At 36.0% G+C, this 15,459-nt stretch overlaps 1 protein-coding gene across 1 annotated transcript in view; it reads left to right on the top strand.

Moving 5' to 3' along the window:
* TTLL8 (tubulin tyrosine ligase like 8) overlaps positions 1-15,459 on the top strand; it is a 478,385-nt gene that overhangs the window by 127,879 nt on the left and 335,047 nt on the right. Inside the window, exon 7 of the mRNA XM_085651194.1 lies at positions 14,111-14,187. Coding sequence (XP_085507320.1) covers positions 14,111-14,187 — 77 coding nt within the window. The remainder of the gene's footprint in view (positions 1-14,110; positions 14,188-15,459) is intronic.

The raw sequence follows: 15,459 nt of genomic DNA, 5'->3' as shown, positions 1-15,459 counted from the left end.
TGTATGCAAAGGGTATATTACTATGTATGTGCAGCTGATTGCGAACTTGCTTTTGCTTAAATTAGTAATGACATTGCAATTGATGAGATTTGGAATTTTAAAAAGATTAAGTTGGCCTATAATATAGAATGGAATGTATTAAAGTAAAATGTTAAGGGTTATCTTCGTCCTACGTTGTTGAATCAAAAGCAGCCACAGAAAAATTCTAGCTATAAGAACAAGAAATTCTCTTCGCATGAGTCATAAATCATTGAAGACAAGCCTTTCTGACCCTACTTAGAAAGTCCCCCAGGACATACGAGTTTGACTACTGGATATTTCAATCACTTCTCCACCTTAATCTAAGAAGCAAGTTAGCGCCAAGAAGCCTGTTGTGTATGTTGCGCTTTAAAAATACCACAACCACTAACTGGTGGTTTCAGTGACAAGATGGAATAAAAAACAGCTCATACTACAAACTGATTAGACAGGAGATGGAGCAGATGGCTGAGAGTGTGCCACCATTCCTCTGACCATATTGTTATCAGGTTTATATGAAATGGAGCACCCATGGTGTTTTTCGATTTAATAGTAAGTCTACTCCTACACAAGGCCTACCTCCCGGAAGACAGTGGAACAAAACAGTCATCATTTCGACTCCTGTGTGCATTAGGTAATACTGTGAGGAATAAAACCAAATCAGTAGCTCATATTCAATTCTAATATGATTTAAAGGATTCTCTTCATCAAGAAAATTCACAAGGGTGTTTATGCTACTTTTATAAGGTGATGAGAGTGGAAAGATTTACTTCAGTCCTGTACATTGAAAAGTTAACATATTGTCACTCCACCACAGTTTCATTAAGGTTTCAACCCCATTCATTGGGAGCAGTGTTGTTGGAAAATTGGTTACTGTTTGAGGTCGGCGTGGGGTGAAACCCTACTCTAGCAGCAAACATTATGTCTGTCAGGGTGAAACACATGCAAAACCCAAATTAACCTGTGCTTAACCCTCCGGTAGCTTGGCACAAAGCTGTCATGCTTAATTTATATTTGATGTGCAAGGGCTGTAAATTACAATTGTTTTGGACACCAAACTAGATATTTGTACCTGCTCCCAATTGAAAGATACCACTTTTTAAAGGTAATGAAGGAACCCAATGTTGTCCTATGGCAGAGGTAGGCCTTGCAGTTGTATTAAACAGATTTGAGAGTTTTTCACTACCAGGACATTTCACTACTAGGACATGTAAAAGTTAAGAGTACCTGTCCAACCTTTTATATACACTGCACCCAGCCCCTTGTACTGTTTAGAGCCTACCCTTGGGGGGACTTATATGTATTAAAATGGAAGGTCTAGGCTAAAGGTTTATCTTGCCAGGTCAAAATGGCAGTTTAAAATTTGACATGTTTTATAGAGCTACTTAAGTTGGTAGCACAACGAGTGGTTCAGGCCCACGCGTAGCATTTAATTTACAGGCCCTGGGTACATGTATTACCATTTAACTAGGGTCTTACAAGTGAATTAGATGTGCCAATTGGGGGTCGGTCAGTGTTACCATCTTTGAAGGAGAGAGCACATGCATGTTAGCACTGGTAAAAGTGGTAAAGTGTGCAGAGTCCTAAGGCTAATAAAAGCAAGATCAGCAAAAAAAATGGAGGAGTAAGGCAAAGAGGGAAGACCACCCTAAGGCTGACAGGTCTAACAAGTATTAATTGAGGTCTTGTTGTGACTGCAGTCTAATTTTCTTTTATCAGTGGACAGAGGATAGAGGCAACTTTTTTCAAATGAATGTATGACGTTACAACACAAACATTTACAGCACATGCCTTCACATTGCAGTTTTTACATTGCAACATCCATTGCAACACATGATTTTACCACACATGCCAACTCAACGCATTTTTAGAAACTACATTTACAACGCATTCCATTACAACGCATACCATTACAACGCATATTACTTTTAGGGCAACAGTAGGATAAGTGTTGTATAGTGTAGGGGCAAAAATTACTATTGCCACTCCAGTGAGTGCAACAGTAGGGTAAGTGTTGGATAGTGTAGGGGTAAAAATTACCATTCACACTCCAGTGAGTGCAACAGTAGGGTAAGTGTTGGATAGTGTAGGGTTAAAAATTACTGTTCCCCATTACCTACCTCATAATGCCAATATCAAAACTAACAAAGGTGACGGACTTAAATGGTAGCACTTCACTTCTAATATGCTGCTGCCTTATCTGGCTGTTAGTGCACAAAATCTCCAGCACCATTCACCTAGTGATGCCTCAGAAGGGAAATTCTGACAAACAATTAACATTAAATGGAGGTGGACTGAACATAGAAAAGAAGTCCAAAAGTGTTTTCTATTTTTCTTTGTTTAATATTTATTTCAGATAGATAGATACACAACCACAGCCAACGCGTTTCGTTCCTTAAAGATACAATTTCTTAACGGAACTTCTTCAGGGCTGCAATAAGAATAGAAAAATATATATATAATACAATCATTAAAACAGACGGACATACATATGTGTTTACAAGCATTAAAAACAATTTTTGTGTCTATTTTTTGTTTTAAGATCATTCCAGTTGTACAAAAATAGAATTGATATTTACAAAAAATACCCTAAGATTATATACATTTTACTTCATTCTTATACACGTCTACCTACATTATATAAACACCAATTTTACAAAAATTTATAGTGAAATAATGAAAAAAGAGAACTCTGATCCACCAATAAAATATTTCAAAATTGCCTAATTGCAGTTTTTATGACTTCAAGACAATCTATCGCTTTTGAGTCTATTTAACCAAAGCTAAAACTCATGATGTGCAGGCCATCATCTTACCTCAAAGTGACAGCAAGTTAAATGCAGGCTTTAGATTGCAAAAAATGAAGAATGACGAATGAACAGTATATCCCACTTGATAATGGAACTATCCAGAGATCAGAAGATATTCTAAAAGAAATTGTGTGACAAGGAGACCAAATTAGAACAATCTGAACTGATTATTATGATGTTTAAGAAGTGGAAGGGAAACAAGGGATGAATATAATCATGTGTCTCACCAAATTGGTCGTAGAAGATCTAACTTAAGATAAAGAACCAGTAGTTGAAATTTTAAAATATTAGGATCCATTTGAATAATGATTGACAAAGATTCTTATTGAGAATCTGAAACAAGATGAAAAAATATTCGGTCACTTTTGATTAAAAGAGATAAAGATACATTACGTCCAAACAATATCTTCTAAGTGCATAACAGATTCCACAGTATTTGCCTTTATTTTCAAAAGGAGAATTTGAAAGGTTTCTAATTCAAGAAGACCCCAAAGAATTAACAATCTGCTATTGTGAACAATATGATGATCGAGAGAAAGTACTTTTGTTTATTGTGCTTACGAAGAACATAACAAACTCCACAGTATTGGCCTTTGTTCCCTCAGAAGATAATTTAGAAAGACTTCTAAATTGAGAGGACCTCAAAAATAACAATCTGCAACTTTGGAAGATATAATAATCAAGAGAGAGCGCTTATGTGTGTTTGTTAAGATTTGCAGTGATCTCACCTGTACTGTTCCTTCAATTCAATTCCTGAGGAAGATTGTCAAACGACATCAAAAGTAGATGCTCAGTCTATTGTCAACATACTATTGATTAAACACCTAATGGGGAATATGTGAATACATTAATGACTTAACACGAACCTTATTAATATTCTGCAATTTAATTGACATCATTTGTGTAATCATTCTAAACACGACCATTCAAAATTCAAAAATGTCAATTCCTTTAATAGAATGCAAATGACCGTTATGTTTTTTTAAAAAACAAAAAAGAAGGAGAGAAAGAAAGAATTGGTAAAATCAAAATTGGATATAATACAAGTAAAGTGAATTATTTTTTGGAGTTTCTATACCAGAGCATTCACCTACCTTCATACTTGGTATAAACATTAACTAAGTATACACACAACTAGATATATCTCCAAAGTCACAATCTCTTGTGACCACCAAATTCACAAGAACCCACTGATTCAACAAAGTTATCAATTCAATCCATTATCTAAAACACAAAGATGCATGTTACTGCATCTTGAGCCACCAATTAACCCCTATGTCAGAACCACGTGGTGGAAGTCAAAATAATGATTTCCATTACAAATACCTTATTAAGCGTTCTCCGTTCGTGTCCCGATTCTCCGACCGTTTTCGCCCTACTATTCCGGTGTTTAAATACTTTGTTTGAGTAATCTAGATCAGGAACACCTGATCTGACGCATATTCGATGACGTCGTAATTACGCGACGTCCGCACAAGCGCCAACCCGAGTGCGATAAACTATCACAAATCGTTCCGCCATTTTGAAATGGCCAAATTGTTGCGGTTTGCAGGGAGTGTGGGGATTATTCTGCGTAGGGTTGGTACATAAATGAGTCCGAATTTATTATTTGAAAAAAAGAAGGATGAAAGTCGACTCCTTAATGATTTACACGGCGGCCACGTTATTTTTCAATACAATTTGTTCAATTTACGACAAGTGTGAAGGGATATTCCTTCTAATTTTCTAATTACCGCAAGATTTTTTATCATTAGACAGTGTCCCATTAGCTGTAAGGTGTTGAAATTAGAGACGACCTGTTATAAGTTAACCGGAAAGAAAAAATAGTATAGCGGTAATGTTAAATTAAGGCTTCGAAGCTCCAAAAATTTCGGCCATCTTTGAATGTCAGTAAATTCAGGAAATTGATTAAATGGGATGACAAATACGTGTACAATTGAAGAAATCACTGATTCAAACATGATAATATGAATTACTGATATATATTGTCTGTTAATTACAGAATTGGCAGCCAGATTAAATCCTATTTCTGACACTAAATTTTCGGCCATCTTTGAATATCAGTGAGTTCCAGAAGTTAAATATATGGGGTCTCAGGTGCACATATATTTTCAAAATTCGATAGTTCAAACTGGAGACATTTATCTAATATGATGGGATGAAGGCAGAGGAAGTAACCAAGTTCTGCCAGATCTGATTAGATAGTACTATGGCATTTTTTTATATTAGACCATATCAATTGGTCAATATAAGTAAAGCTGAAGCAAAATCAACCTTATTGGAAGTGTTGTTGGTTTCAATATATGGTGACAAATCTCTAGCAAGAGATGACATGCAGAGAGTGACGTCTAGGAGAGAAGAATAGAATATATAAATAATACTAGATAGAGAGAAAGTCCCATATTGCTAGGGTGACTGCATGGCTAACGTTGCTGTCACTTCGAGTGAGACAAAAATCAATTCAAGGTATATTGTTACTGATATTTCTTAACATCCTATTATATGAATAGCATCACATCTGTAACATTCTGTCAATTGATTTGACTACATACAAGATTTAGACCATTGACAACTGTCTTAATTCAAGAAATAATGGAATTCGTTATCGGTATTATGGCCAAACTTAATTGCTTGTAATCTACAGATCCATTTCGCCTCACGTTGTCTTAGCATAAGGGCTCTATCTCCACCTCTATTACATGCCGCCACATGTTCAATTCCAAAGAACCAAAATGCATTATCATTTGGATGAATTTGTTTAAAATGCTCCGCCATGGGATACTTTGGATCTCCTGCCACTATTGCTCTTCTATGCTCCTGTATTCTCAATTTTAGGCTTCTCGTTGTGCTCCCTACATAAATTTGATTGCATTTACAGCCCAATATGTAAACTACAAAACAGGTTTTACAGTTGATAAATTCTCTGATTTTATATTGTTTCTGGTTGTTGTACATAAATTCCTTAGTTTTGTTTTTTCCGAAGGCACACATATTACAGGAGCTGCATGTGAAGAAACCAACCGGTTTCGTAGGTAGCCATGTTTGAGCTTTTCTTGATGAAGTCACATAACTTGGGCACAGTCTTTCTTTTAAAGTCGTACCCTTCTTGTAAGAGATACTTGGATTTTTAGTCAGAGTCGTTCCGAAGGCCGGTATTTCTAGTAGCATGTGCCAGTTGTTTTTCAGGATACTAAAAATCTTTTGACTATGCGAAGTGTATTTTGTGATGAATCTAGGTTTGTCATTGTTAGTTTTCATCTTTTTAGTGCTGTTCTCCAACGTTGATTCTCTACTTATTTGATGTACTCTTGAGATGGCTGTTTTTACATCTCTCTCCTCATAACCTCTTTCCAGAAATTTGTTTCCTGTCTCTGATACATTTCTCTCGAAAATGTTTGTTTCTGAACAGTTTCTTCTCACCCTCACTAACTCCCCGTAAGGAATATTCTTAATAACTGATCTAGAATGGGCACTCGTGGCATGGAGTACTCCATTGCAGGATGTCTCTTTTCTATACAGAGCACTCTGTATCATTCCATCTTTGACATATAGATGTAGATCTAAAAAATCTATTTTTGTTTTGTTATAATTCATTGTTAATGTCACATTATAAGGATTGTTATTTAGATGATTGAAATAATCATGTAAACAGATTTCAGACCCAGACCATATGCATATTATGTCGTCGATAAACCTCCCCCAGAACACTATGTGCTGTGTCCAAGGGGAGGCCTCTCTGCCCCATGCATGAAGAGCCTCATACCATCCCATGAATAGGCATGCGTATGAGGGAGCAAATTTAGTGCCCATTGCTGTACCGCGAAGTTGGCGATACCATTTTCCATCATGGAGAAATACATTCGTTGTAAGAATCAGTTCCATCATCTTTAAAATCATCCTGTTATGTTCAAAAGTATCAGCTTTGTCTTTGTCTAGGAAGGACTGTGTTGCCAAAAGACCGAATTTATGCTCAATGCATGTATAGAGGCTAACAACGTCCCACGTGACAAAGAAGAGTTCATCTGACCAGGCAAAGTCTTTCAGTTTGGACAAGACATCCTTGCTATCTTTTAGAAAGGACGGAAGGTTAAACATATACTTTTGTAGTTTATGATCTACAAACTCGGACATTTTCTCAGTAGGTGATCCTACTCCCGATATTATTGGCCTTCCTGGTGGAAATGTAGCTTTTTTGTGTGTTTTTGGAAGTATATAGATGCATGGATAACGTGGATTGTTCACTTTCAAGAATCTGTACTCTAAGTCGTTTAGGAGACATATTTCTTTCCATTCTCCCAACATAAGATTTATTCGGGAGGTAAGTTCAATTATGGGGTTACCTTTCAGTACTTCATAGCAGATTTTATCGCTTAATTGTCGGTCTATTTCACCCATATAGTCCGCCTTATTCATCATTACCACATTATTGCCTTTATCGGCTTTCCTGATGACTATAGAGCTGTCATTCTCTAACCTGTTTAGTGCCTCTCTTTCACCTCTGGTCAGATTTTGTTTTTCGTGTTTCAAGTATTTTTCAGATTTTTCTAGCTTATATAACTCTTCCGTTACTTTTTTATGAAATTTATCGATGTTTGGATGGTATCCCTGATTAGGAACAAACTTGGACTTTGGTCTTAACCCACTGTCTGTATTGACGTTTTCTGCAATGTCTAAATCATGTAGGAGAGATTCCATCTCCAAATCTTCACCTTCCTCAATAGAAAGGAGACATTGTATATTCCGGATGTCCTCAATACTATGTGTGATATGTTCTGTACTTCTTCCCTCAACAAACACACCACAATTTCGATCTTTGAAGTACTCTTTTAATTTCAATGTTCTTGTGAATTTGAACAAGTCAACATGTACATCTGATAAGTCTCCCGACTGTGTGGGACAAAACCCAAGGCCTTTACATAACAGACTTTGTTCATCAACATCAATAGATCTATCAGACAAATTGATAATTTCCAACTTTGCATTCTCTAAAGTATCATCAGATGGAGTTATGATATTGTCACTTCCTTCTTGGGTTGCACTCATGGTTTCTTGGGTCTCAGTGTCATTTTCTCCTGCTTTAGCTGTCTTTCTTTTGTTGCCTTTTCCTTTTCCCTTACCTCTCCTCCCTCCTCTCCTCGTCTTGGAATTTGTTTTTTCCGCTGATTGCTGCTTATCCGAAGTGTGGCCAGTTCTTTTTGGAATGGTGTGATACCCTCCCCTAAAGGGGCCTCATCTTGATTACTACCTGAAGCCATACTGCTTCGTGAAGATACTGAGGTACTGCTTATTGATCGTGTATCTTCAACTTCTTCCCTTCCTCTTTTCTTAATGTCAGATGTCTGCATTGAGTCATACTTTTTCGCAAAGGTGTATATTCTCCCTTCCTTATAGTCACAATCATCTCTTCGAATTTTTCTCATTTTTTTATCTTTGAGATACTGTTGATGGCTCAGAATTACCTTTTTTAGAATCTCATAATTCTTCTCAATTAAATCTTTGGTCTCTAATGTCTCAATCTCTGATTCTACCTTTTGAATCTCCGATAGCAATTTTGCCCCTTTGTCAATCGCATGCCTTATCAAAATTTGCATCATAACTAATGATGCATTTTCCAAATTCACTTCCCATTCTTTGAGTAGATCCGCACTCAGATCTTCGAATGTGGGGAAAATTAGAATACGTAGTCCTCTTGGGACTTTCTTGTTGTCTATATACTGTTGGAGTGTAACTCCGTCCCACCATCGTGCCAGTTCTTGTTTTTTTAAACGCTCTAATTTTAAAAATAGGGCTCGTAATCCTTGTTTCTCCGTAGTGGTGGGTACAGTAGATGTTGGGGTGGCACTTTTGCCAAAAAGATCCTGCGCTAATTCCTCCCGTCCGTCATTAAAACGTGACATATTCAAAATCTATATAGAGCAGCAGTGAGTGCAAGCCAGTCCAGAAAATGACAATATCAAAACTAACAAAGGTGACGGACTTAAATGGTAGCACTTCACTTCTAATATGCTGCTGCCTTATCTGGCTGTTAGTGCACAAAATCTCCAGCACCATTCACCTAGTGATGCCTCAGAAGGGAAATTCTGACAAACAATTAACATTAAATGGAGGTGCACTGAACATAGAAAAGAAGTCCAAAAGTGTTTTCTATTTTTCTTTGTTTAATATTTATTTCAGATAGATAGATACACAACCACAGCCAACGCGTTTCGTTCCTTAAAGATACAATTTCTTAACGGAACTTCTTCAGGGCTGCAATAAGAATAGAAAAATATATATATAATACAATCATTAAAACAGACGGACATACATATGTGTTTACAAGCATTAAAAACAATTTTTGTGTCTATTTTTTGTTTTAAGATCATTCCAGTTGTACAAAAATAGAATTGATATTTACAAAAAATACCCTAAGATTATATACATTTTACTTCATTCTTATACACGTCTACCTACATTATATAAACACCAATTTTACAAAAATTTATAGTGAAATAATGAAAAAAGAGAACTCTGATCCACCAATAAAATATTTCAAAATTGCCTAATTGCAGTTTTTATGACTTCAAGACAATCTATCGCTTTTGAGTCTATTTAACCAAAGCTAAAACTCATGATGTGCAGGCCATCATCTTACCTCAAAGTGACAGCAAGTTAAATGCAGGCTTTAGATTGCAAAAAATGAAGAATGACGAATGAACAGTATATCCCACTTGATAATGGAACTATCCAGAGATCAGAAGATATTCTAAAAGAAATTGTGTGACAAGGAGACCAAATTAGAACAATCTGAACTGATTATTATGATGTTTAAGAAGTGGAAGGGAAACAAGGGATGAATATAATCATGTGTCTCACCAAATTGGTCGTAGAAGATCTAACTTAAGATAAAGAACCAGTAGTTGAAATTTTAAAATATTAGGATCCATTTGAATAATGATTGACAAAGATTCTTATTGAGAATCTGAAACAAGATGAAAAAATATTCGGTCACTTTTGATTAAAAGAGATAAAGATACATTACGTCCAAACAATATCTTCTAAGTGCATAACAGATTCCACAGTATTTGCCTTTATTTTCAAAAGGAGAATTTGAAAGGTTTCTAATTCAAGAAGACCCCAAAGAATTAACAATCTGCTATTGTGAACAATATGATGATCGAGAGAAAGTACTTTTGTTTATTGTGCTTACGAAGAACATAACAAACTCCACAGTATTGGCCTTTGTTCCCTCAGAAGATAATTTAGAAAGACTTCTAAATTGAGAGGACCTCAAAAATAACAATCTGCAACTTTGGAAGATATAATAATCAAGAGAGAGCGCTTATGTGTGTTTGTTAAGATTTGCAGTGATCTCACCTGTACTGTTCCTTCAATTCAATTCCTGAGGAAGATTGTCAAACGACATCAAAAGTAGATGCTCAGTCTATTGTCAACATACTATTGATTAAACACCTAATGGGGAATATGTGAATACATTAATGACTTAACACGAACCTTATTAATATTCTGCAATTTAATTGACATCATTTGTGTAATCATTCTAAACACGACCATTCAAAATTCAAAAAATTCAAAAATGTCAATTCCTTTAATAGAATGCAAATGACCGTTATGTTTTTTTATGTACCAACCCTACGCAGAATAATCCCCACACTCCCTGCAAACCGCAACAATTTGGCCATTTCAAAATGGCGGAACGATTTGTGATAGTTTATCGCACTCGGGTTGGCGCTTGTGCGGACGTCGCGTAATTACGACGTCACCGAATATGCGTCAGATCAGGTGTTCCTGATCTAGATTACTCAAACAAAGTATTTAAACACCGGAATAGTAGGGCGAAAACGGTCGGAGAATCGGGACACGAACGGAGAACGCTTAAAAAGGTATTTGTAATGGAAATCATTATTTTGACTTCCACCACGTGGTTCTGACATAGGGGTTAATTGGTGGCTCAAGATGCAGTAACATGCATCTTTGTGTTTTAGATAATGGATTGAATTGATAACTTTGTTGAATCAGTGGGTTCTTGTGAATTTGGTGGTCACAAGAGATTGTGACTTTGGAGATATATCTAGTTGTGTGTATACTTAGTTAATGTTTATACCAAGTATGAAGGTAGGTGAATGCTCTGGTATAGAAACTCCAAAAAATAATTCACTTTACTTGTATTATATCCAATTTTGATTTTACCAATTCTTTCTTTCTCTCCTTCTTTTTTGTTTTTTAAAAAAACATAACGGTCATTTGCATTCTATTAAAGGAATTGACATTTTTGAATTTTGAATGGTCGTGTTTAGAATGATTACACAAATGATGTCAATTAAATTGCAGAATATTAATAAGGTTCGTGTTAAGTCATTAATGTATTCACATATTCCCCATTAGGTGTTTAATCAATAGTATGTTGACAATAGACTGAGCATCTACTTTTGATGTCGTTTGACAATCTTCCTCAGGAATTGAATTGAAGGAACAGTACAGGTGAGATCACTGCAAATCTTAACAAACACACATAAGCGCTCTCTCTTGATTATTATATCTTCCAAAGTTGCAGATTGTTATTTTTGAGGTCCTCTCAATTTAGAAGTCTTTCTAAATTATCTTCTGAGGGAACAAAGGCCAATACTGTGGAGTTTGTTATGTTCTTCGTAAGCACAATAAACAAAAGTACTTTCTCTCGATCATCATATTGTTCACAATCGCAGATTGTTAATTCTTTGGGGTCTTCTTGAATTAGAAACCTTTCAAATTCTCCTTTTGAAAATAAAGGCAAATACTGTGGAATCTGTTATGCACTTAGAAGATATTGTTTGGACGTAATGTATCTTTATCTCTTTTAATCAAAAGTGACCGAATATTTTTTCATCTTGTTTCAGATTCTCAATAAGAATCTTTGTCAATCATTATTCAAATGGATCCTAATATTTTAAAATTTCAACTACTGGTTCTTTATCTTAAGTTAGATCTTCTACGACCAATTTGGTGAGACACATGATTATATTCATCCCTTGTTTCCCTTCCACTTCTTAAACATCATAATAATCAGTTCAGATTGTTCTAATTTGGTCTCCTTGTCACACAATTTCTTTTAGAATATCTTCTGATCTCTGGATAGTTCCATTATCAAGTGGGATATACTGTTCATTCGTCATTCTTCATTTTTTGCAATCTAAAGCCTGCATTTAACTTGCTGTCACTTTGAGGTAAGATGATGGCCTGCACATCATGAGTTTTAGCTTTGGTTAAATAGACTCAAAAGCGATAGATTGTCTTGAAGTCATAAAAACTGCAATTAGGCAATTTTGAAATATTTTATTGGTGGATCAGAGTTCTCTTTTTTCATTATTTCACTATAAATTTTTGTAAAATTGGTGTTTATATAATGTAGGTAGACGTGTATAAGAATGAAGTAAAATGTATATAATCTTAGGGTATTTTTTGTAAATATCAATTCTATTTTTGTACAACTGGAATGATCTTAAAACAAAAAATAGACACAAAAATTGTTTTTAATGCTTGTAAACACATATGTATGTCCGTCTGTTTTAATGATTGTATTATATATATATTTTTCTATTCTTATTGCAGCCCTGAAGACCTACCTCATAATGCGTTGTAATGGCATGCAGTGTAGTGACATGCGTTGTAATGACATGCGTTGTAGTGACATGCGTTGTAATGGCATGCGATGTAAAGGATGTTGCATATTAATGACTGCGTTGTAAAGGTAGTGCGTTGTAATGACTGCGTTGTAACAGTTGTTTCCCTTTTCAAATTACCTCTTCTGCCATAGTGTAGTAGCTTAATTCCTCTGATCTTTTTCTTTCGTCATTCAGTTGTTTTCCACTTCATATTTCATGCTACTTTGCATTGCAACTCGTCACAGTACCCTGTTCTGGTCATTGAATGATCTGTAAGCTGCTGGGCAAAATGCCATTCTTAGTTTCTCCATTCTGTTTAATTTTTGTTTCTACTATTTAAAATAATTATTTGCATTGACCTAATTTAGGCTATGTAATGACTGTTTAAATATAAATAAACAAAATAAAAAATATATTGTTTTATATCATGCTCTAGTTCTTGTTTTGCCTGTGTATGGTCTTGAAACTCACACAAGGTATAGCAAATTGCATTCCATCTCTTCACATTTGCATGTCTAAAACATGAGCTTATGGATGTCAGTTCTCTAAAATGCTAGGGTTAGTGAAAAGCACATCATATGTCCTTTGACCGCTTTGGCATCTTAAGTTGATACACCTTGCCCGATCTTTAGCTCAACAATATCCTCCTCATTGCTGCTGAATGCTGGGGAGGACCTTAGGGAAGTGAACTGCAGAAAGTAAACTGGATGAGTATAATCATGTTCCTGTTGCTGCCTTTATGACTCCTGAGACTATCGGAGTTATCAGATGCTACATATGACTAACTCTAGTTTCGGCTCATCCATGGTTCTAATTCTGCTTGTTCCCTCCTGTGTCCTGTGTGGCAGCTGCCAGTCTTGTTTTAGATTTTGGCATTTTGGTTAAGGATTTGATGATGAGCGCTACAAGATGAGCATCTGTTTGCAACGCAGACCTGTTCTTTGATTTAGTTTTCTTCCTTTTGATGTTTTGCCCCAATGGACTATTGATGAATGGTCTCTTTGCTAGACCACTTTTGTCGATATTCTACAGCCTAAATCAGCTCTGTATGGCAATTAAAACTTCCTTGATTGTACGTTTGAGCAATACTGTATGTTTAGGTTTACTATTTGTAAAGTGCAAACATATGCAAGGTGCTCAGCTTCTAGGCACAGCAAACAATTTAACACACAAGCTGTATATTTAGGAAGAGCGCAGTAATAATATAGAAGATACTAAATGAAAATTCAATGATCACTTGAAAATATTGGAGCAAGACTGAATTCCATTCAAGAAAAGGATAAGAAAAGTAAACTGGGATAGGCTGCAGGAGAATTCATCTTGATGAGTTAGAGGAAGACAACTGAAGACATTGTGTTACTCTTTCTGTTTTAGGTTAGGTTTAAAGAGGAGGAAGTTGTTCTCTAGCCTAAGGTCTTTTCAGAGATTGCTCTAGAATTTTGCCCCTTGGCATATATCATGTAATTATTCCATAATTTAATGTACTAAACTAAGATTTAATGTGAGATTTAAATATGAATTGTGTGACAAGAATAAAGAGAATACCAGAACTAGAAATGTAAAAATAAAGTATATTGCAAAACAATAGAAGCACAATTATTTTTATTAAAACCCTAATATGATCCTTTTTTATTTTTAAAGAAAATGGCGACTTTATGGAAGAGGAACAAGAATTACCAGAGGCTCTTCTACCGTCAGATAATGTTCATGATATAATGGTAGGATGACATTTGTCTAAGGATAAGCATTTGTTTTGTTGACCAAACATTATTGAGAATCCCTGCCATTTTTTACCTTTGATTTTTCTCTGCACTTAAGAAACATATGAATGCAAAATCCCCCGTCAGTTTTAAGCATGCTTACATATCACAATTGTGAATGCTCTTCATCGCTACAAGATTTTTTGAAAGAAACTCCAAGTATGGAGGAAGATCATTGAGGGGCAGAGTTTTGTGAGATATCTAGATATTTTCAAGTAGGTTTATTACACTGTAGAACATAAAGGGCAGTTTCAGCCACCATTGCTATTTCTGCAGTCAAAACACGCATGCTTGACATATTTTGGGAGACATGTTGTTAACCAAAGCTCCCAGCACTGTGAACAGTGGGCATGTGATATTGATACCCCCACTTTTGCTTGGATTCAATAAAGTTCCTTTGTTCAAATTGTAATATTCTTGACTGTTTAAAAGACTGTGGATATAGGTTCTTTAATAATTGCATCCCCTACCGTATCCATATCTGAGAACCTTTTAATTCTGAGTGGATTTAGGCACCACCTAGAGCTAATTTTATAAGCAACTTCCATATAGGGATCACTTTTAGAAGACATAAATGTCCTTTCACACATCCACTTGTGGTAAATTAATTGATTTCATGCAGGCAGGTAGGGCCTGTGCTACTGGGTCTAATGTGCTTGAAAAGTAGGCACAGGGCCTATTCCTTCCTGCTTGGTCCTGTGTGAGCACTGACAGTGCTGTACCACCTCGTTCTGTTACAAATAGTGTGAAGGATTTGGTGTAATCTGGAGTGGCCAGGACTGGGGCCTGGCACAGTGCTTGCTTTAGTTGCTCAAAGGCCTCTGTATGCTCAGTTGTCCATGGCAAAGATGCCGATAAACCGGCCTCCAAAGTGGTCAGTTGTATCAAAGGTTTGGCCAAATGAGCATACTGAGGAATCCACTGCCTACAATATGATGTTAAGCCAATGAAGGCACGTACTTCTTTCTGTGTTGTTGGACGTGGAATAGTGGCAATTAACTGTATTCGTTCCTGTGTAAGTTGTCTACCATTCTTGGACAGCAAGTGCCCAAGGTAGGCCACTTGCTGTGCGCAGAACTGTAATTTAGAGGGAGATACTTTGTGTCCCTTGTCTGCAAGAAACAGTAAAACCTGGAAGGAGGCTTTCTCGTACTCTGTTTCTGACTGGCCTGTAACCAGGATGTCGTCAACATATTGGATGAGCGTGGTATTTTCAGGCATCTGGATGCT

The sequence above is a fragment of the Triturus cristatus genome, chromosome 4_1 (assembly GCF_964204655.1).
Source record: "Triturus cristatus chromosome 4_1, aTriCri1.1, whole genome shotgun sequence".
In the NCBI taxonomy this organism is placed as follows: domain Eukaryota; kingdom Metazoa; phylum Chordata; class Amphibia; order Caudata; family Salamandridae; genus Triturus; species Triturus cristatus.
Note: the sequence above shows the minus strand (reverse complement) of the source record. Positions and strands in the feature narration are given on the sequence as shown.